General features: G+C 39.5%; 1 protein-coding gene across 1 annotated transcript in view; it reads right to left on the minus strand.

Moving 5' to 3' along the window:
* The window catches only part of LOC127173724 (double C2-like domain-containing protein alpha), a 46,284-nt gene that overhangs the window by 8,837 nt on the left and 14,483 nt on the right, over positions 1-22,964 (minus strand). The window contains 4 exon segments of the mRNA XM_051123647.1: positions 6,381-6,586; positions 8,876-8,935; positions 11,081-11,207; positions 21,585-21,694. Of these exon segments, the coding sequence (XP_050979604.1) occupies positions 6,381-6,586; positions 8,876-8,935; positions 11,081-11,207; positions 21,585-21,694 (503 nt within the window).

The raw sequence follows: 22,964 nt of genomic DNA on the forward strand, positions 1-22,964 counted from the left end.
CTTGTAAGGTTTTATTGCATCATGAAAGCTGCATTTAAAACCTCTTCAAAATATTCTCCAATATCTATACCTGATAAAAAAAAAAAAAAATCATAAACAAGTCTCTTTAGTCTCAGTGTGTGTTTCTGTGTCTAAATGAAGGAGTTTAAACTACTAAAAATATTATAAGTATTTTGTTTTACGTTTTCCAGTAGAACTATATAAACACTGTCAAAACAAAATTATTTTCTTATTGTCTTGTTGCATTAGAATATTTTCTTTCATTTGTTGTAAGCATAAATCATTGATTTAAATCAAGTAAAAATATATAAATATATAAATAAAGATGCTATTTTGTTTAGTATGTGGCTCTTTCTTTGTATTTTTTCCAATTCACTTATTTTGCTTGTTCCAATATTCCTGGTTTAATTTCCTGTTTCCTTTGATTTCCATGGGTTTTTATTACCCAGCACTTGTTTCTTGTATATATAATCCCTTTGTTTAAAGTCTTCTGTTGCCTGGTCTCGATGTTATTTGTGTTGAGCTGCCAGATGTTGCGGTTTCCTTTGTATGGATTTAATATTCTTTTTGTTTTCTCCTGTTACTCCAGACAATTTATCATTGTCAGTGAGCAAGAAAAACTGACCATAGACCATACAATATGGCAAATCACTGGTTGTAAAAACAAATAAAAGGGAATGAAAAGTCTGTAATAAAACCAAAATCAACACTGGCTTAGCTTTTTTAGAGGTGACAAATGATTTGAAATCCAACTTTCATTCCAAATTTGATTTAAATCCTTCTTTCTTACTTAATGAATAGATAGCCATGTAGCTTTCTAACAGTGGCACAACTTCATTATATAGAGCATTATTGGTCATTTCATATATAGGTCATTTTATTATGGGTTGTTGTAGTGCTTTGCTGTATTTTATTTTCAAGGATGGAACGTGTACTTAGCCACCTCGTATGCCAGCGAAATAGCATCCCTAACCCAGTGAGAAATTCTGTGCTTCGATGTGGCAGCATACTAACAGCTGGGGAGATTTTCTCCAATAGCTGGAATGGACCACATAGAGCTTCAAAGCTCGGACAGGGCAGAGCATGTGAAGTCTCTCATCCTCGCCTGAAGCGAAAAGAAGAGGGAACACAAAAACCTTGAGAACATAGCCCAGCCCAGTTATTTTACCCAGACCTGGGGCAAAGTCCATACACGTCTGACCGAGAGAGCTTGCAAATCCTTAAGAGAGAGGATCTGCTCTGGAGCTCTTAGGGCGAGGAGCCTGCCTTGAGTCCAAAGAAGAAGACGGCATGCAGGCCTGTCTATGGTGCGTGACCAGTGTTGGGGGTAACGCATTACAAGTAACACAAGTTACGTAATATTATTACTTTTTCCAAGCAACTAGTAAAGTAACGAATTACTTTTTAATTGACAAAAAAATATCTGAGTTACCTTTTTCAAAGAAGTAACGCCAGTTACTTTTCCCCCCATTTATTTATTAAAAGCTCTCCTTTCCCCATGTTGAGAGAAATCAGGAGTAAGATGTTAGTTCTAGAATAAATGTGAACATGCATTAATTCATCTCACTCTCAAAAAACAGATTCAGTATTCCTCAAAATGAATAAAAACAGTGAAATTCAACTCAGAATATGACACAAATCTGCAATAATTAAATGTTAAATCATACAAATATCCTTTATGCATTTAATACTATTATACATTTAATATTTTATTAACCGATGTCTTTGCTGCCGACCTTCGATGATCCAATTCAACTACTAGTAATAAGCAAAACTTACTCAAGATAATCTAACATTTGTTTTCTTTTTTTTATTGCTGAAGAGTTTACTTTTTTTTCTTCTGCGGTCTGCTGTACAGACGTGAATTTACTGTTCTCAAAGCCTGAGGCTTTTGGTGTGAAAAGACTTTTGCATTTGCCAAAAATAGAACTTTTTATATTACAAACAAACAAGCCCTGCCCAGATATAAAAAGTAACGCAAAAGTAAAGTAACGCATTAAGTAATGTAATTAGTTACTTTTTTTAGGGAGTAACTCAATATTGTAATGCATTACTTTTAAAAGTAACTTTTCCCAACACTGTGCATGACTGTGAACCCCCTTGGCGGTTTATATGAGATACTACCGCCATGATGTCCGTTCTGACAATCACGTGAAAAACCCTGAGTGATGGGAGAAAATGAAGCAGTGCCAGAAAGTTGGCTCTCAGCTGTTTATGTGAAACTCTCCCATCCAAACTCCGCATGCTGGTCTGCCCTCGAAGACCGCACCCCAGTCTATCAGAAAGGCATCTGTCGTAACCATTTGGCGACGGTGAACAGTGCCCATACTGACCCCTCCCTGAAGAAAGAGGGGGTTCCTCCCGCCATATTGAAAGGGTGCAAAAGCAACTGCATGACACCTTTACTAAGTGAAAGGCTGGTCCAGTTGAGCGGATCCCTGTGTTTCATCCACCAACGGAACTGCCTCATATGAAGCAGTCCCCCAGGGGCAGCACAGGGGAGGCACCATGAGTTCCAAGAGCCTGCGACAGGTGCTCACAGAAACATGATGGCCTAGCTTGAAGCAGGGCAAGCATGCACTCAGTCTGGAAATCTGGGCAGGAGCCAAACGGGCCTGCACCTGAACGGAATCCAAATGAACCCCCGAGAATATAGTCTGTTGGGAGGGAGTGAGAAGGCTTGGCCAAAGGGAAAAACCTTGTACTGGTAAGGGAGCCGGGGGAGGGATTTGACCTAACTGAATAAGGAGAGCATATTAGAGGTGGGCAGAAATCCTTGAGCAGTCTGGCCCAGCCTCATAAGGCAGGGGAAGCTCTCCTTTTCTTTTCAAGAGAGTCAGGAGCGACTCGATAGAACTAAAGCAGTGGGCCTGTCGGACCGCCTCAGCTCAATCTGCCTGTGAGGTTGTTGGTGGGGCAATGGCTGACTGCAGGCTCCCCAGACCATCGGTGGGGGATGAACCAGGTCGTTGCTCCTACTGGCGGTCTCCTTGCTGAGCAAGGCATGCTCTCGGTGCAAGGAGGAGGATGGGTTAGAGGACTCCAGTGCCCTCCTGGGCATAAACTGCCTGAGGACAGCTGACTGGGACTTGGCAGCTCGAAATCCACCACAGAGTTGACTGCCTCCCCAAACAGCCCAGACTGAGATATGGGGGCATCAAGGAGAAAAACTTTCTCCTTCTCACAGATCTCTGTGAGATTAAGCCAGAGGTGGTGCTCTGCAGCCACCAAGCCCACCATAGAGCGCCCTATAGCACGCGCGGTGTGCTTGGTGGCTCTCAGGGCCAAGTCTGTGGCTCTGTGATCTTATCTTCCCGATAAAGGCAGAAGTGGTCCCACATGATTTAGTTGGAAGGAGGGGGCGGGACTTCCAGGAAGGAGCCGAAGAGGGTGAGAGGTGCGTAGCCAGCATATTCTCAATCACCGGAATGGCGGTATAGCCCTGCTCCACAAAACCCATCAGGTTGGTGAAGTCAGTGGCTGTTGCGTTAATAAGGTGGGCTGAGAATGTCTGCTTCCAGGATCTGGAGATCTCCTGATGCAGATCAATAAAAAATGCATTGGCTGAAGCAGGCCCAAAATCTTCAGAGTCAGACGGCACGCTGTACGAAATGTCCTCTAGCCCAAAGGAAATCTCATTGCGCTCCTAGGGCATAAATAATCATGTGTGAATTCAACAGGTGAATCCATGTGCGCATGCGTGCTCGGGCGAGAAAAAAGGCGAAGCCCGCCTGCTCGCTCTCCATCGTCTCGAGCTCTACATCCGAACCACAGGTTGCGGATTCATGGAGAGCCTCAGCAGCCTCCAGAGCATGACGGGGAAAAATGGATGACTCCTTCTCAAAAACCGTTAGCCTAGTGCGGAGGGTTTTGAGATGGAGGTTTTACAGAGAATTTACACTTAGAAACATCATAAACGGCCTTGCACGTATACGCCTTAAAATTAAAATTACCTTTCATTTTAACATTTAGATTTGTTGCTGAATAAATCATTAAATAAATACAACCCCAAATTTGTAAAATGCAATAAAATAAAAAAAATAACATTTGGAAAAATGCAATAAAATCAGGAATATGTGATTTGAGGATACTAATTGTTAAAGATTTGTGAGCACTTCAGACTTCAGCTACTCAACAATCCATTGTCATCGTTGTCTAATTCTCCTTTTCATGATTGGTCACACATTTTAGGAGACAAATTTGGGCTGCAGGCAGGCCAGTCAAGTATGTCCTCTCTGTGTCCACGAAACCCCACTGTTGTAGCACATGCCGATTGAGACCTGGAATTATCTTGATCTAATAAACATGGACTTCCCATGAAGACGTCAACTTGATGGCAGCATATCTCTCTGTATAATTCCAATATATGCCTCCATGTCAATGGTACCTTTGCACACATGCCAGTCACTAGTGCTGTTTGCTCTGCTGTATTCTCCTACCATAGACTGTAAAAAAGATGGACAACGCGTCGCCACTTCATTCAACTATAGAAAACTGAAGCCAAAGCATCTCAGTATGGCCACTGCCATCTTGAGGAAAATTATGTCATTTGGAGCCAGAGTCTGTGCAGTAGAGATTCGTTTGGAGTCTGCGCAGTAGCGTCGTGAGGTGGAGCTGCCGTATCGAAGTCCCGTCCAAACTCTCGGAGACTCAATTGCAAGATCACAATCATGACACCACACCCCGTTTTTATAGCATCAAATAACAACCTAAAAGCGAACTTATTAGAAAAACGGACACTTAAACATAAATCAGCATGAAAACAACTACCTCAAATTATGGAAACCATCTTTGGAAAAAAATAATTTGAAGTGTAATTTGATTATTTAGTTTGGCTCATGTCCCATTAGATTACATAAAGAGGGTGGGATTTATGACCTATACTGCAGCCTGCCACCAGGGGGCGATTAAAACGTTTTGGCTTCACTTTTCAGAACTCATGCGGCACACTTGTCCCCTACCATAACAGATGGTTGCTTTTGCATCTGTCGCTGATTAAATACTGAAAGGTCCCTTTGGTCATTGGGTCTGAGAACTCAATGTCCATTTTTCGAAGAAACAAGACGAAATGCGGACTCATCTGACCACAGCACACATTTCCACTGTCTTTTTGACTATCTGAGCAGCAGACTGTGTTAAGTAAAAGTGGTTTTCCAAAGTACCATGACAGTTTCTCGTGCAATGCCATTTGAGCGCTCAAAGGTTGTGCACATTCACCAGGTTTCCTGCCTTGCCAATAGACAAACTGAGATTTCTCTGATTTCCCCTTCATCTTTTCACAACATTATGCATGGTTGCTTTTTTGCAATTTTGCATTGAGAAATGTGATTTTTGATTTGTTTGACATTTCTCTCATGAAATTTGGCACAAAATGATGAGTCATGATCCAGCTTTACTTGCAGACTGAGATGCTCCTTTTATACCAAAACATGATACCCTCACCTATTACTAATTCAGCAACTAATTGTAAACTGTAAGTTTACTTTGGATATTTTACAGCCTTTTTACTTTTATGTTGCATCTGTCAAAAACTTTTGAGTGTGTTACAGCCATCAAAATCAAAATTATGTTGTTTATATTTACAAAATACGTTAGTTGGTCAGTGAAAACATTGGACATATTTTCCCTGCACTTTTGCCAATTAAATAAAAGGGTAACACTTTATTTTAAGGACCCTATTCTCACTATTAACTAGTTGGTTATTAGAATGCCTATTATTAGCATATTAGCTGTTTATTAGTACTTATAAAGCACATATTAATGCATTATTTTGCATGATCATATTTTAGATTCCTTAATCCTACCCGATACCTAAACTTAATAATTAATTTACTAACTATTAATAAGCAGCAAATAAAGAGTGTGTTCAGAAAAAAAAAAAACAAAAAAAAAAAAACAAGTTATTAATAAAAGTCAAAGAGAATTAACAAAACATAGGTTCTTTATTTCATTGCATTTTACAAAGCATCCCAACTTTTTTTGATTTGGGGTCATAAATAAATAAAACTAGCCTAACAGCTAGAGAGTCGGACATGTAACCCAAAGGTTACTGGCAAGGATTGTAGGTGGGGGGGAGTGAACGTACAGTGCTCTCTTCCACCTTCAATACTACGACCGAGTTAAGACCCTTGAGCAAGGCACCAAACACCCAAGTGCTGCTCCTGGTGCCGCAGCATAAATGGCTGCCCATTGTGTGGTCAAGGTATGCCCAGTCACCATCCATAATTTTTATTTTTTAAACCTGGTCGATCTTTTCTTCTATAATATGCTTACCAATCAATTGTTAATCCTTTGCAAACATATTACATTGAAAGTTGCATCTCAAATTTTATTTCCTAATAAAATGCTATGGTCATTTTAAAAGTGTGAATACTACTCACGTTTTGACATATGGATCAGAGAAGCCATTGACATCCATGGCTGCCAGATGGGCACAGCGTCGAACTCCAACACACAGCCCACCTTTGGCTCGCTCTTTTGCTTTTGTGTGGCCCTCCCCTTCTAGAATCTGTGATGGGGGCAGAAACTGGAGACACAGAAGCAGACGACCTCGCTCTTCTAGATTCTGTTGCTGCTCGCTCTCCCACTGAGCACACAAACACAGAATTTCTGATGTTATACAACTATTTTGTAAATTATTCTCTAATATTGTCCTCACTACGTTAAACATCTTTTTCAAGCCATAAAGCTAAACAGTCTGAATCCAAATTCCTTTGGTTAACATGTTAACATGTTTCAGGCGTGTCAAATTCCTGGAGAGCCACAGTCTTGGAGTGTTTTCTTAATTAAACACACCTGATCCAGCTAATCAAGTCCATCAGGATTATTTGAAATTTTTATGTATGTATTTATGTATGTATGTATATTCAGAAATGGTTTCACGTCTCCAGTGAAGGTTTTTTTTCTTTTTGGAGTTAGACAATCCAAAGAGTCATTTAGCTGTCAGATGTTATTAGATAGATGCTGGATCATGTCATTGTAAACTTTATCTCTTCCCGTTTAAATCAAATTTGCAGGCATGATACTGGCATGTTTTAACATCTTTCTCAAAGATCGTTTTCATCTCTTTTATCTTTAATGATGCTAATCAGGACACTTTTCTGCCTTCCCTTCAAGCTTCAAAGGCATTCCAAGGGGAGAAGGGACAAAGTCCCCCCACCACAATTTGGCCACTACTCATGTGGCACAGACAACAATTAGAACCCGCAATACACATAGGAAAAGGACAAACTGTCCCAAAATCGACATGGTATATAGTTAGTTGTGTTAGTGAAATCTCAAATGCTTATATCTAGACTAATGAATGTATCACTGCCTTAATATTTTCCAAACTCTGGCATATCATGTCTTGAAATAACCCTATTCTGATCCCCTAAATACAGGTGCTTCGTAATAAATTAGAATGTCATGGAAAAGTTTATTTATTTCAGTAATTCAACTCAAATTGTGAAAATCGTGTATTAAATAATTCAGTGCACACAGACTGAAGTAGTTTAAGTCTTTGGTTCTTTTAATTGTGATGATTTTGCCTCACATTTAACAAAAACCCACCAATTCACTATTTCAACAAATTAGAATACTTCATAAGACCAATAAAAAAAAAAAAAAAAAAAAAAAAAAAAAAACATTTTTAGTGAATTGTTGGCCTTCTGGAAAGTATGTTCATTTACTGTATATGTACTCAGTACTTGGTAGGGGCTCCTTTTGCTTTAATAACTGCCTCAATTCGGCGTGGCATGGAGGTGATCAGTCTGTGGCACTGCTGAGGTGGTATGGAAGCCCAGGTTTCTTTGACAGTGGCCTTCAGCTCATCTGCATTTTTTGGTCTCTTGTTTCTCATTTTCCTCTTGACAATACCCCATAGATTCTCTATAGGGTTCAGGTCTGGTGAGTTTGCTGGCCAGTCAAGCACACCAACACCATGGTCATTTAACCAACTTTTGGTGTGGGCAGGTGCCAAATCCTGCTGGAAAATGAAATCAGCATCTTTAAAAAGCTGGTCAGCAGAAGGAAGCATGAAGTGCTCTTAAATTTCTTGGTAAACGGGTGCAGTGACTTTGGTTTTCTAAAAACACAGTGGACCAACACCAGCAGATGACATTGTACCCCAAATCATCACAGACTGTGGAAACTTAACACTGGACTTAAAGCAACTTGGGCTATGAGCTTCTCCACCCTTCCTCCGGGCTCTAGGACCTTGGTTTCCAAATGAAATACAAAACTTGCTCTCATCTGAAAAGAGGACTTTGGACCACTGGGCAACAGTCCATTTCTTCTTCTCCTTAGCCCAGGTAAGACGCCTCTGATGTTGTCTGTGGTTCAGAAGAGGCTTAACAAGAGGAATATGACAACTGTAGCCAAATTCCTTGACACGTCTGTGTGTGGTGGCTCTTGATGCATTGACCCCAGCCTCAGTCCATTCCTTGTGAAGTTCACCCAAATTCTTGAATCGATTTTGCTTGACAAGCCTCTCAAGGCTGCGGTTCTCTCGGTTGGTTGTGCATCTTTTTCTTCCACACTTTTTCCTTCCTCTGAACTTTCTGTTAACATGCTTGGATACAGCACTCTGTGAAAAGCCAGCTTCTTTGGCAATGATTGTTTGTGGCTTACCCTCCTTGTGAAGGGTGTCAATGATCGTCTTCTGGACAACTGTCAGATCAACAGTCTTCCCCATGATTGTGTAACCTTGTGAACCAAACTGAGAGACCATTTTGATCAAATTTTGATGAAATGCTAGAAATAATGCTTGTCTTTTGTGTGTGTGTGTTTATTTGTTCAAAGGCATCTAATTATGCTAATAATGTAATCTGCTCTGTCCCTCTTTAAAATCGTTACCACCTTTCAAGAGACAGAATGAAAGTGGATTGAGCTTTACCTCTCTCAGATAGCAGGAGATTCCTCTCAGTGCCGAGCTCGTAGATGTAGGAGATGGCAACTGAAAAGAGATAAGAGTTTACAACTCACACAAACACATAAAATGTAAGAAATCTCTGTAACTCTGTGGAATTTACACTAGTTATATTTACATGTGCACCTTTAGTTTCAGTTGGAATTAAATCATTCTGATTGGTGAATCAAAACAGTGTTTACGTGAACACTAAATATAAAGTAATGAAGTTGATGTGCGTGTTTTTTATATGTCACAAGTAGGGTTGTCAAAATTAACATGTTAACTGTGCTATTAATTCTTTTTATTTATTTATTTTTATTTATTTATTTATATTTTTTTTTAGTTTAACATTTTTAAAATATTTAACTCACATAATGAGCTATTATGGCATTTTCCCTAGCATCCCTTTAGCTAGAGTTACAGACTATATGAACATGTGATCAAGCACGATAAGACACAAAAGAAAACCTAATGCAGATTCCTGCATCTGAAACATGGCGTCTGTGGACGAAAGTCTGAAGCAAGGACTGGTGGGACAACATTTGTCCCACACCATACCACAGACAGATGAGTGGAGGAATTTTATGACATTTATGATTCAAGAACTACAGCTGTTTAACTGAGTCATACCACTGATTTTTGAGAAACTGGGACAAAACGGTGAAATAATGAAAAAATAATACTTTGTACTCAGACAAATGAAACTACTTTTTTAATTGAATCTACATGTACTAAGCTAATGAGCTATGCTTTGATTCAACCTTCAAACTTTTCTCTTTTTCATCAAAATGTGTTTTTTTTACCCTGCCATCGCTTATTTTGCAATCAAGATGTTTTTAACATTTCAAAACACATTTTCATGTTAGCAGACAGATTATATTTTCACATGTGACCAACAATTCCTCAACAAATATAAATATCATAATCAAATATTATCAAAATATTCATCTAACAGAGGTGACAGACATGACAGAATTGACACATCTGATGGTGGTGACAAAAACCTGAATTTGTTGTCATTTTAGTTATCAAACACATTGAATCAATCAATTATGATTTTAAAACAAACACAAAAAAACTGTATGTTATTGTTTATAAAGCTTTTTTTTTTTTTCCAAGATTAACATTTAAGTTTTTGTTATATCATTGGAACACAAATTAGCTATTTTCTCTCATCTCAGAACAGTATGTCTGCTGTGCATCTGTTATGGTAACAAGGTAACTTCTAAAAACCACCACTCAAAAAATCTTATGGTACTGACATCTGACGTGTTAACAAATTTGGCATTTCTTTCACTAAACAAATGCAGTTCATGTAGTAGCCATTTTGTTTTTGTTCCCCTTTCTTTCTTTTGATGCTAGACGCTAATAGAACCTGCTTTTGTTTACTACACACATACTGAAGCGTGCAGTGTTTTTAGCATCTGCCGTCTCCTAAATGAGGACATAAATACATGAACAACAGTGCGTGTCTGCTCTATTACAAATATTTTATATTTAAAAAATACCCAAAACAGAGGAATTAGATGGAAATACAGGCTATAAAGATATTTAAACTCGCTCTGCCCTTACATCCATGACATTGACTCACTGCGGAGTTGTTTTGGCAATCTTTCCAGCTCTTAACGCTGAATGTGCTCTTTAGATACATGATGGCTAATGTAGAAGCAAATAACTTTAAATAAATAACTTTAAGTAACTTTAAAATGCATTGCAGATTGTATGATCAGGGATGACAGATTCATAAGCAGACATGCTATTTATGACCGGATGTAACTTTACTTTGCGGTAAAAGTGGCTCTCCTATTGACTTTGTCCTATAAGTGAGGCTCTCATGAAAAAAAATAGTGAAGATCACTGATATAATGTGATTATGGATTAAACCACTCGATTCATATGGATTATATGGGGAGACAGGAATCTCCCAGGTCTCAGTAGGAATAACTTTATTTGTGTTTCGTAGACGAATAAAAGACTTAAGAATTTTAGTAAATAATGATAGAATTTCCATTTTGGGGTGAATAGAATAACCCTATAATCCTTTAAACAACTCATTTTGTGTTCCACACAAGGGAAGTAAATGTATAATGCTAAAACACAGGTTTGGGACGACATCAAATGACCACATTTTCAAATTTGAGAGCTTTGTTCATTGTTGTTTCTCATGGTTTTATTCTCTCAGATACTCACAGGAGGTGGATGTTCTAGACAGATGTTATAGCGTTTGGCCTGATCAGGCTTCACTCTACGTAACGCCACTCGTGATTCTCCAATTAACTCATTATGTGTTAGCTTGTCCTCATCACACACAGACACCCTGAAAGAGAGAGACAGATGGAGGTAGGAAATATCTTTACTCAGTAAAAAAAAAAGTATGTTGTATTATAAAATACCTAATTTTAGCTAAATTCAAGGCAGCACTGCATGTGTCCTGTAGAGAAGACAATTCTATAATGCATTGCAACAAGCCACCACTGAAAAAACATTTAAGAGGAATGTTGCATATGTATAGCTATATATTTATCTAATTACTGAGAGGAAAAATGTTTAAAACTATTGGACTCAATTGTGAATTGAGCCTCAAGAAAATTTACTCAGCTATTTAAATGGGGACATTAAACATAACTCTAATTAAATATAGTTTTTATAAATATAGGTGTTTATGGCCATCCTCAAAATAAGGTTTTGTCGGGTTCAGCTTTTCTGGATACCAAACTGTGCCCAAAATATGGTCAATCGTAAATATTTGTTGTGTGTGTGTGTGTGTGCGTTTAATCATGTTTTAAATTTGAGTGGACAAAACTGAATTTGCCTGCACTTCCTGCAAACACACACACATTGCTGGTATATATAATTTACGCAGACTCTGCCGTAAGGATTTTTATACTGCACAAACTGTATCCCCTCACCCTAAACCCTGTTTTTTAAGCCATTTGGTTTCTCTTGTTTTAGAAACATTGTCATTTTTATTAAAAGGCTGACCAAATCATTTGACCTGTGATAGGAAATAAATGGAAATGGCAAATTTATTTATTTATTTATTTATTTATTTTCCCTTTATCAACTAAAATTAAATTAGAGAATGCATTGAAATTAAAAAGCATTATTAATCAAACTTAAAATATTTAAGAACTTTAAAATTTAAATGACTTGACATATTCTAACATCATGCTATGCGATTTAACAGTTTCATCTGAAAAACAGACACAAACGAGAAAACAAAAGTGAGAAAACAGGAGTGTGGGGGACAAAGAGGTAACATGGGGAAAAAAAGTTATAAAGTTTCAAGAGCAACACCAGAAGTAACCCTGAATATAAACTTTGTGTGTTTGATGGCATTGTTGCCAAAAATCATTGATTCTTGAGTGTCACAATATGGAATGGAGTGGAATATAATGGAATAACTTGTTTTATCAAGTTCACCTAATGTGGTCTTCTCATAGAATAAACCAGGACAGGCCAATGGGTTTGTGGGGCCCCAAACAAAATAATGAATATGGGCCCAACCAATTCTGACATAATATTAAGCTGCGCTCACACCATGTCGTAATTACCATAATTCCAAGATGACAACACGTCACATTATATTCTGAGCTGAATTATATGGCAACACTATTAACACCAAAGCATTTATGTGCCCCAGAACTTGTAATTACACTTTGTAGCTAACCGCAGAATGTTCTGAGAGCTATGACTTGAACCAGTGACAAGTGTACCACCTGACCGCGGCCAGGTTCATTTAGGTACTACTTGGACATGGCAAACTATGAGTAAAATGTCACGAGCTGTCATTATGTAATTATGACATGGTGTGAACGCAACATTACACCTATAGAACCACTACAACCATGACAAACTCAATCACACATACCTGACAGTCATCAGACCTCATCACCACCACCATTAGTCATTGTCTGGCCACTTCTGAAGCTACAGACCTCTTATCTTCTACTTACCTGCCTGATGATCCTGTGTACTGCGGTCCCCTTGTTTCTGTCTGTATGTGGCAAAAGGCCAGACCATGACCAATCCTCATGATCCATTCAAAGAACTTGTTAATTTTTTTATGTACTCTTACCACTTCCATCTCCTTAAAGACTCCGAACACTGCAGTCAATCCTCTTTGAACTATTTTGTCACTGATGTATGCCAATCATACTCTTGCTTGGTAGAGGACTGCAAAGGCTTCCCTAGTGCTAGTTCTTCCTTCTTCCTGCAGAATCCATCTGGAATCAAGGAGGCTGTCATGTCGTTGTTGGAATTGTTCCTTGTGCACTTTTCCAAGGTGTTTGGAAGACCAGCTGGCAATACCACACTGAGAGAGAAGATCAAAATTCATCAAGGAAATATTGTAATATTTGATTGTTCATTCAGACTTCGAGACTTTGAGACTTATGATAACACCATGGGATTTTCTTGTCACTGCTTTACTCAACTCTGGGTCAGCAACTTCATTTCGGGGATACTCTGTCAGAAGCTCAAGCTTAAGAAAGAACCCTACTGTTCTGAATCCAATCAAAAATTGTGAAACCGTTAGGAACAGGTGTCATTAAACACTTCACCACTCCTCTTTCAGTCAATGCTGTCAGCACAAGGGGAATATCGCTCGTCTGGTTCTGGAGAAATTCACAGCAGACGTGCTCCCTGTCAAATTCTAGTATCGTCTTTCCCTCATCTAGAACTGTTGTGTGGAGAAACACTTTTCAGCAAGCTTGCTCTGCACAGCACCTAAATTCTAATCCTGAAATGGAGTAGGGACAAATGGAAGACCACCTTCGTAACACATACAGCCATTGCAATACCAGGTCATCCCATGTAGGTTAGTAAATGACCTCACTTTATTTCAATGATTCATTAACTAGATTTTCTGTAAGTGCCTCAACCATTTTGTCTTGGTATATATCAATGACATCCAGGGGTACTCCCAGAACAAGGCCAAACATCACCACCATGTTCAACTAGTGCAGGGTGGCCAGCTTAGTTCCTGGAGAGCCACAGTCCTGCAGAGTTTCACTCGAGCCCTAACTTCAACCAGCTAATCAATCACACTTGAACCAGCTAATCAAGGTCTAATGGTTGTTAGAAAGCTACAGGAAGGTTTTTTTTTTATCAAGGTTGGAGCAAAACTCTGTAAGACTGTGGCTCTCCAGGACCAAAGTTGGCCACGCCTGAGCTAGTGTTTGCCAAGCTTTGTCATCCAGATTCCAAAAAACCTTTCAAGGTGAAAGTTGATGCATTAGTTTCAGGCGTAGGTGCTGTCCTTTCTCAGCAGCAGGTGAATCCTGACTGTCTCCAACTATTTGCGTATTTTTCAAAGAAACGTACTTCAGCAGAGTAACACTATGACACTGGCAATCAAGAGATTTAAGCCAACAAACTGTTTCTTAAGGAGTGGCACATCATTCCACCTACTTTATATGCACCTGAAGAAAGTTCTGAAAATCCAGAATCCGTCCTACTGTCCAACAAAATTGTCATTCCTATTCAGTGGACCCTAAATGAAAGTACTGCTGAGGCCACTCCCACTAAGCCAGGTTCGCTGGACTGCTCACCAAATCAAGTCAATCTACTCTGTTGGCACTGGACACCCTTGGACCAATCATACCATCTTGCGTGTCCAGGAAAGATTGTGGTGGACCAGAATGAGGAATGACATCTCCAGTTTCATCCAAGGCTGTGAAGAATGCACCATAGCCGTGACACCTTGCCACCTTGCTGTCTGCCAGCCAGAAATCTCTTCCTATTGCCCATTCCACAGAGACCTTGGTCACAACTGGGAGTCTGAGATTTCATGACAGATCTTTCTGCCTCTAACAAGTGCACACAAATCCTATTTGTCATTGACTGATTCTTCAAGGCGTTTCACCTGATACCTCTAAAGCAGTGGTTGATCCCCTGACCAAATAGAGCAGAAGACCATGGAGCATTACATGGAAAAGGCTATGAAACAGAGATACATTCATCCTTCCACGCCCCCTGATGCTTTGAGTTTCATCTTTGTAACCAAGTAGGATGAAGGCTTGTGTCTTATGCAGTATATATACACACATATATGAAAATATATATTTCTTATATTTAACATCATTAAATCATTTACAATATAATATAACATTTAATTCATATTTTAAAATATAGCTAGTTTACAACAGAATAAGCACACTCGCTCATATAAAGCATTTTGTGAACAGACTATCCACTGTGTTGAAAAGTGCACAGCTTTTCTTTTTTTTTTTGAAATAAAGTAACATATGGTCTTAATTGGTGTATGGACAATTGTCAACCTAACCACAGGCTCCACTCTTCAGCAGAATGGTAACCCCACAAACATACACATACACCAGAAACCCTTTTTAAATTTCCATTTGAATACAACATTAACAGATGTCCTCCATAATAATATTGTTCCCTGAAGGAGGGAACAGAGATGTCACATCGATGGCTGATGATTTGGGAATCTCACTAGAGAAACCAATCTACTTCAAGTAAAAATTAACGAGCCATTGCACATTGGCATGCAATATTTGCATCCAGCTGCTGCTGATCACAGTGCGAGTATAAATAGGCAGCAGATGCAACTCATACTCAGGTTTTGTTGAGAAGCTGAGCCAGTGACCTGGCCACTCAGCGGTGGTACAGCAACTGCGGTGATGGGGCAAGCTGTCTCCGTTCCCTTCTTCAGGGAACGAGGGTTCCCCTTCAGTAGGATGAGACAAAGCAAAGCTAGGGCTGGGTCTCTTGCCCCACTAAGGAACCTGATTACCAGATTGTGCTTCCCTACCGGCTTACTCTTCATGGAATCATGATTTGCCAAAATTGCAGCAACATAGAATTTAAGGGTGGAGGGAAACGGCCTTCGCTCCAACCCTTGCTGTAGAAAGGAAAGCACAAGTCTGATCGGGCATCTCCAAAAGGAACACCACTCGATGAACAGGTTCCACTTCAAGGCTTAAGCACATTTCTCAACGACAGGGCTCACACCAAAGTCATGGTATGTGCTACCTCTTGGGGTAGATCACCTAGAACCTCTGCGTCCCATCCACGGACCAGACATTGAGTTTCCAGAGATCCCGACACGGCTGCCTTAAGGTTCCCCATCTCTGAGAAAGTAGGTCCTTCCTCAGAGGAATCCGCCAGGGAGAGGCTGTCAAAATGTTTCCAAATCAGCTGGAATGTCTGGGGATGGTCTCCATTCTCCAGGGAGCGCAGCTTGTGACAGCTAATCGGCAGCACAGTTGAGCTGATCAGATACTTCCGACTCCAAAAGAGGAGATGGTATGTGAGTTGCGATATGTGGTGGGAGCGCAGACTGCCAAGAGAGGGGCACTCCTGCCAAAAAAAGAGCAAGGTTTGACCGCGGGCTGAAGGTTTGGCGGCAGGCCAGTGTGACTTGCACCCGGTGAGTGCTGCATTGCCATGCTCATCTCTGGAACCAGTGCTGAAGCGGTCTCATATAAAGCAGCCCCAGCTGCTTGACTGCAGCTGCCATATGTCCCAGGAGCCTCTGAAAATTGTTTCAGTCTGAAATTCTCCCTTGAACGAATTCAAGCAGTTCAACACTGACTGGGCACATTCCTTCGTGAGGCATGCTGTCTGTTCGACCGAATCCAACTCCATGCCATTGGGGGGAGTTTGCTCTTTTCCCAGTTGACCCAAAGACCCAACTGGCTGAGGTGCCTGAGCACCAGGCTCCTGTGCTCACACAACTGATCCTGAGACTGTGCCAGTATTAGCCAGTCGTCAAGGTAGTTGAAAATGCAAACACCCTGCTCTCTCAGGGGAACAAGAGGTGCCTCTTGTTCCCCTCTGAACTTTTGTGAAGATGCGGGGGGACAGCCTGAAGGGCAAGACCTTGTACTGATATACTTGTCCTTCGAACACAAACCGCAGAAATTGTCTGTGTTGCAGAAGGATCGAGACATGAATGTCTGCATCCTTCAGGTTGATCACTGCAAACCAATCTGATGGATGAATGCATCTGAAAATTAGTGCGCTTTACAACACTTACCTGGTTCCACAGATGGGCATAAGTTGCGTGAGAAGGCTTGACTCTCGAACCGCCCATTGCTTTCTCACTACTCCCTGTGCACTCTTGGCACCCAGTGATAGAAAAAGCTGCTCTTTTGTCGAGATTTTGGTTACAGTGGCTACAAAACAAGAGTGAGTGGTGTGTTAACCATCTCCCAAAGAGCAGTTTCCTCTATCTTTGAGTGGCCCAGCTCAGCTTACCACCAGGTTTGGCAGAAGTCTGGATTAGCGGGGGCAGATTGAGGAATCAAAGTCAGATATTCCATGTGTTAACATCAAATCTACTATGAGGCACAGTATATGAGTAGGGCTGTCTACCTAGTGACAAAGGTCAAATGATTCCACCATATTTAAAAATTCCTTTGATAGAGAATCATTGCCACAGCAAACATAAATCTTAAAATGACCAAAAATTAACAATCTTTCTGTAACGTGTATGCTGTGTCTATGGGTCCATAATATTGAAGCCTGTTTCTATGCATTCCTTTTCCTTGTTTAATTAGTATAACACCCATGCGTGACAAAACACCAGACCAAATAAAGTTTCATTATTTCGCAGCATTTTTCTTTCTTTTTTTTTGTTTTTTTTTCCATCTCTCATGGACCTGCCAGCTGTCCAGCTGCTCTGCCCAGAGCAGGGAAATCACTCCCTCAAGGACCACACAAGGTACTTTATAGAACTGGCTAATCTTGCCACATTCATGGAGTAGGTGTTGGTTAATAATAGCTTCCTATTTACCATTTGCTTGGTTGAGGAACACACAATAGCCCCACTCCACATCCAGAGACTAGCCATCTACCATGATGAACTGCACAATTTAGTTGCAAGTGCCTACCACAGACATGAGCCTTAGCCTGCAGTGATTAACGAGCCAGAGATGAGGACTGAACCAACCATCGCCTCCAAGACTGAGCCCTTCAAAGAGTGTGACCAAGTGCACACGCAACCAACATCAAGCTTTGCAGAGGGCAACTTGGAGGGAAGTACCGCCCACTGCCCCGCCACTGTGAATGCGATGGATATGGCCTCTGGAAGCTATTTAGAGGAACTTTTAGACATTTTTGAGTTAGTCATTGACCTGCTTAAACCTCGGGATTCCACTCTTCCGCCTTCGCCTTGTCCCTCCATCCCTTTGGCTTCATCAGCCTCCTCCATCGCTCTGGATCCACTTCTATCATATGAGGAGTCAGCTTCACCATGGCCTTTTCAGGAGGGGCCGTACTGTAACGTGTATGATATGCCCTTGTTTCATTATGTTTCGGTTCTGCCCTGTGACCTAGTTTCCTACAGTCTGTTTAATTAATCATTCTGTTCACCAGTTGTGAGAGGTGATGTTTTTAAGCAGGTATGCTGAGTGATAAGACTGAGTCTACATCAGTCTCATGCTGTTTGTGAGAACATTTGACATTTAAAATGGTTAAACAGTTAAAGAGATTTTATTCATTACAAAAGTTTGATGTTTAGCCTTGCTAAACATCCTTTGACATGAGTTTATTATGGCACTCAAAGTCAGAACAGGATGGAGCATTCTAACTTCAAAATAATCAAATGGGTCACCTGCCTATAAGAATGAATGATGAGAATGTTATTATGTAATTAATATTAATTAAATGTCACTAATTATAAAAACGGAGAGTCTAAGCTATAAATTCAAGTGTTTTGGGATGAAATGCATGGAAATTTAGGTTAGTACTACAAACTTATGCTTAATCCTGAACGTGCCCGTCTGTAGAGGTTAACATGTTTTTTCATCCGTCTGATCCAATCTAACTTAACCCTCAGATCAACACTCTTCTGCCTCTGGCTACCAACACAGTGCACAATGTCATGCAGAAACTTGAGCCTTGTGAAAACATTTCCTATATTTCCCGTGGGTTTGTAAGTAAATGCCTCCCAGATGCAATGATGACCTTAATCTGTCACTACAGCTGAAAGAGAAAGATGCAGTGAGTGATAGGAGACAGATAAATAAAGAGAAACAGAGACAATATAGAGTAACCAATGATGAGAAGATTAAAAGAATTTTCCAGGTTAAATACTTAACTAACTAACTGAATGAATAAATAAATAAATAAATAAATAAATAGTCTTTGGGAGCTATAGGCACTTATGCCCCTGGTGCTATCTTGGCTTCATCATTTATTATGTTGTCATCATTTATTCAAATGTTGTTTATGTATAGATTTGAATGATTGATCCAAGATGTCCCAGACCTAGATTTTTGAATAATTACATTTTACAATGGTTTAAACAAAGGGTGAAATAACAATTATTATTTCATAACAACTACTATTTCAGTAATTATTGTGTAAAAATGTGTTGTATTGTACCATATACATCTATGAATGTCCCCAACCCCATTCTCAAGCTCATTGCTGTCTCTCAGCATCAGTGTCCACCAGGACCAACATTTTTGTCCTCAGTAAAGTTTAATACAATATAATTGTACTTGTTTACTAAGGACACAACAGACCTCGAAATTAAATATGAGACAAACAATGTGTGAAAAAAACAAACAAACAAGTAAATAAAATGCAGTGAATGCATCACAGTTTAGAATGCATAAAATGGCAGCAACAAAATTGCCTTAGCAAGACAAAGGTTAGTTATTTCATATGAAAAATGACAAAAAAAACTGACAGAATTATACTGAGATGCATTTGTATTCACTGTGACATAAACAATTCAAGTAAACTAGGATGACAAGTCACCTTTATTTTTATTTTTATTACTCTTTATGCTTTACATGTTACCCTTGGGTGATATCATCAGGAAATATGGTGTTAGCTTTCACTGCTATGCTGATGATACCCAGCTCTATATTTCTTCGCGGCCTGGCGAAACGTACCAATTTGAAAAACTAATGGATTGTGTAGTTGAGTTAAAAAATTGGATGACAAGTAATTTCTTACTGCTAAATTCTGAAAAAACAGAGGTGTTAATTATTGGGCCTAAAACCTCAGCGTGTAATAACCTACAACACTGTCTAATACTTGATGGCTGTTCTGTCAATTCTTCGTCATCAGTTAGGAACCTAGGTGTGCTATTTGATGGAAATCTTTCCTTTGAAAACCACATCTCTAGTATTTGCAAAACTACATTTTTCCATCTCAAAAATATATCTAAACTACGACCTATGCTATCAATGTCAAATGCTGAAACATTAATTTATGCATTTATGACCTCACGGTTAGATTATTGTAATGCTTTATTGGGTGGTTGTTCTGCTCGCTTAATAAACAAACTCCAGCTGGTCCAAAATGCAGCAGCTAGAGTTCTTACTAGAACCAAAAAGTATGATCATATTAGCCCGGTTCTGTCTACACTGCACTGGCTCCCTATTAAACATTGTATAGATTTTAAAATCTTGCTAATTACTTACAAAGCCCTGAATGGTTTATCTCCTCAGTACCTGAGCGAGCTCCTATCACATTATAGTCCCTCACGTCCGCTGCGTTCTCAAAACTCTGGCAATTTGATAATACCGAGAATATCAAAATCAACCGCGGGCAGGAGATCATTTTCTTATCTAGCGCCCAAACTCTGGAACAATCTACCCTACAATGTTCGGGACGCAGACACACTCTGTCAGTTTAAATCTAGATTAAAGACCCATCTCTTTAACCTTGCTTACACATAACAAATCAACATATTCTTATAATTCAAATCCGTTAAAGGATTGAAGTCTTATAATTCAAATCCGTTAAAGGATTGTTAGGCTGCACTAATTAGGTCAACCGGAACCAGGAACACTTCCCATAACACCCGATGTACTCAGTGCATCGTCAGAAGAATGGCATCTACGCTAATATTAGTCTGTTTCTCTCTTATTCCGAGGTCGCATTAACCACCAGATCCAGTCCGTATCCAGATCAGATGGTCACTGCAGTCCCCCGGATCCAGTCCAAACCCAGCCCAGATGGTGGATCAGCACCTAGAGACGACCACTACAGCCCTGAATGTCAGCGGAGTCCACATCAACTAGATGAGCCCCAGAGACGGATCCACAGTGAAGACCACATCACCTAGACGGCTGTCGGCACAAGACCACGGGAACTTTGGCCAGAGGAGAACTGGCCCCCCCGACTGAGCCTGGTTTCTCCCAAGGTTTTTTTTCTCCATTTGTCACCGATGGAGTTTTGGTTCCTTGCTGCTGTCGCCTCTGGCTTGCTTAGTTGGGGACACTTTCTCTTAACACAATGTTGCATTTTATTTTATTGTTTTTGACTAACTACCTTTACCTAAAAAGTGAGTGTTTACTGTTGCCTTTGGCATTGTTGATGTACTGTTTCCTATTTAATACTGTACAGCCGCCTTGTCACAATTCTGTATTGTTAAAAGCGGTATATAAATAAAGGTGACTTGACTTGACTTGTAATGGACACTGGTCTCATATTGTTTAGGTGTTATGGCTATACTAGTACATTTGAAACAGTGTAACATTATATTTTCACAAAGTTTTTCTACATCTATAGACCTCAATAGTAAGTACATTACAAAAGCACTTAGAAGCTGTTTCCCCCCCCCCCCAAACTAACCAGTCTAAATTTTCTGTAGTGATTTACACTGCTTCTTTCTTATAAAGCTTGAGTTCTGTTTAAGTTTATGTATTTCTTTAATGACTGGTGATGAAGGAAAGTAACATGGGGAGGGAGGTGATTAATATACCTTAGAGTTTTTCTGTACATGTCCTCCACTGTGATACCAGAGTATGTGAGCGTTTCATTCCACACTGGGTTCAAGGTGTTCCTTACAGTTTTCGTCTTCAGTTTACTGGCCTTGGATAGAAAACATTGAATAACATAATTCTAACATAATAACATAATTCTCTTACTAAAGAGATAATAAAGAGGGGAAATCATAAAGCATAGCTACATCAGCTAAACAGGGGTAGGGGTTCAACACTAGATAAAAAGTTCTTCAGGACAAACTTTAGGTTGGCTTGAAAATGCCTAGACTGAAAGTTTAAAGTAGTAGCAAAGACTGCCTGTGTCTGCATCGAGAGTGAACTGTACTGATACCCAGCAAACGCTCATCTGACCTTAGTGCATGTTTACTGTTTGGTTATTTTTTGGGAAACAAAACTGTTCCACAAAATGTAATTTGTAGGTTTTAATTTTTATTTCTCTGTATAAATTGCTGTATGTTGAGTGACTGGAAAGAGAAAAGCACAAAACAGATTAAGACCTTTTAAGTTTAGATACTAGTGTATTTAGAATTTTTTACACTTGATAATGAGATTAAGTTAAAATAATGACAAACTAACCCTGTGCCTTCCAGTAACATTTATCACGAAGCTGCAGATGCCAATAGTTTGTAGACTGTTTGATTTAGTTTACCCCTAAAAGTTAATTAATGCATTAACTATTAAACATGTACTAACATGTAGTTAAGACTGCATTATCCATGCATGAATCCTTATGACTTCAGTTAAGGAAAGCTTTAGCTCTAGCTCATTCTTCACTAATCATGAGTTCATGTTAAAGTTAGTATTTATTCAGGTATCAATACATGATTATTCATGCACCTTTATTGTAAATTGTTACCATCCCATGTAACGCACATTATACAAAGTATTACCCAATGTTTATAGCTTGGCTCGTGAAACCCAACATACCGAAATTCTATTTAAACTATTTTACAAAACTTTAGAGCTACAACCATCAAACTTGGGTCAAACCTTCAGACTATTCTGACTTGTTGTGCTATATATTTTATCAGACTTACGGTTTTCCTAAAAATGAACTCCCATAGATTTACAATGATGAAATGTTAAACTGTCAGAAGACATTTAGACTCATTTAAAATACCTTAGCAACCACCCAGAATGCCCTAGCAACTACCTAGCAATCACCCATATTACTATAGGAACTGCATAGCAACCACCTAGCAACAACCTAGCAACAACCCAGAACATCTTAGAAGCCGACTAGTAAGGACCTATAACACCCTAACAACCACACAGCAACCACCCATCTTTTGAACTACTACTATTAAAAACCTTCTTACATCTATTTCAAACTTTCTAGTTAGCCTTTAAAACCAAGC

Source organism: Labeo rohita, chromosome 12 (genome assembly GCF_022985175.1).
Source record: "Labeo rohita strain BAU-BD-2019 chromosome 12, IGBB_LRoh.1.0, whole genome shotgun sequence".
Taxonomy (NCBI): Eukaryota; Metazoa; Chordata; class Actinopteri; order Cypriniformes; family Cyprinidae; genus Labeo; species Labeo rohita.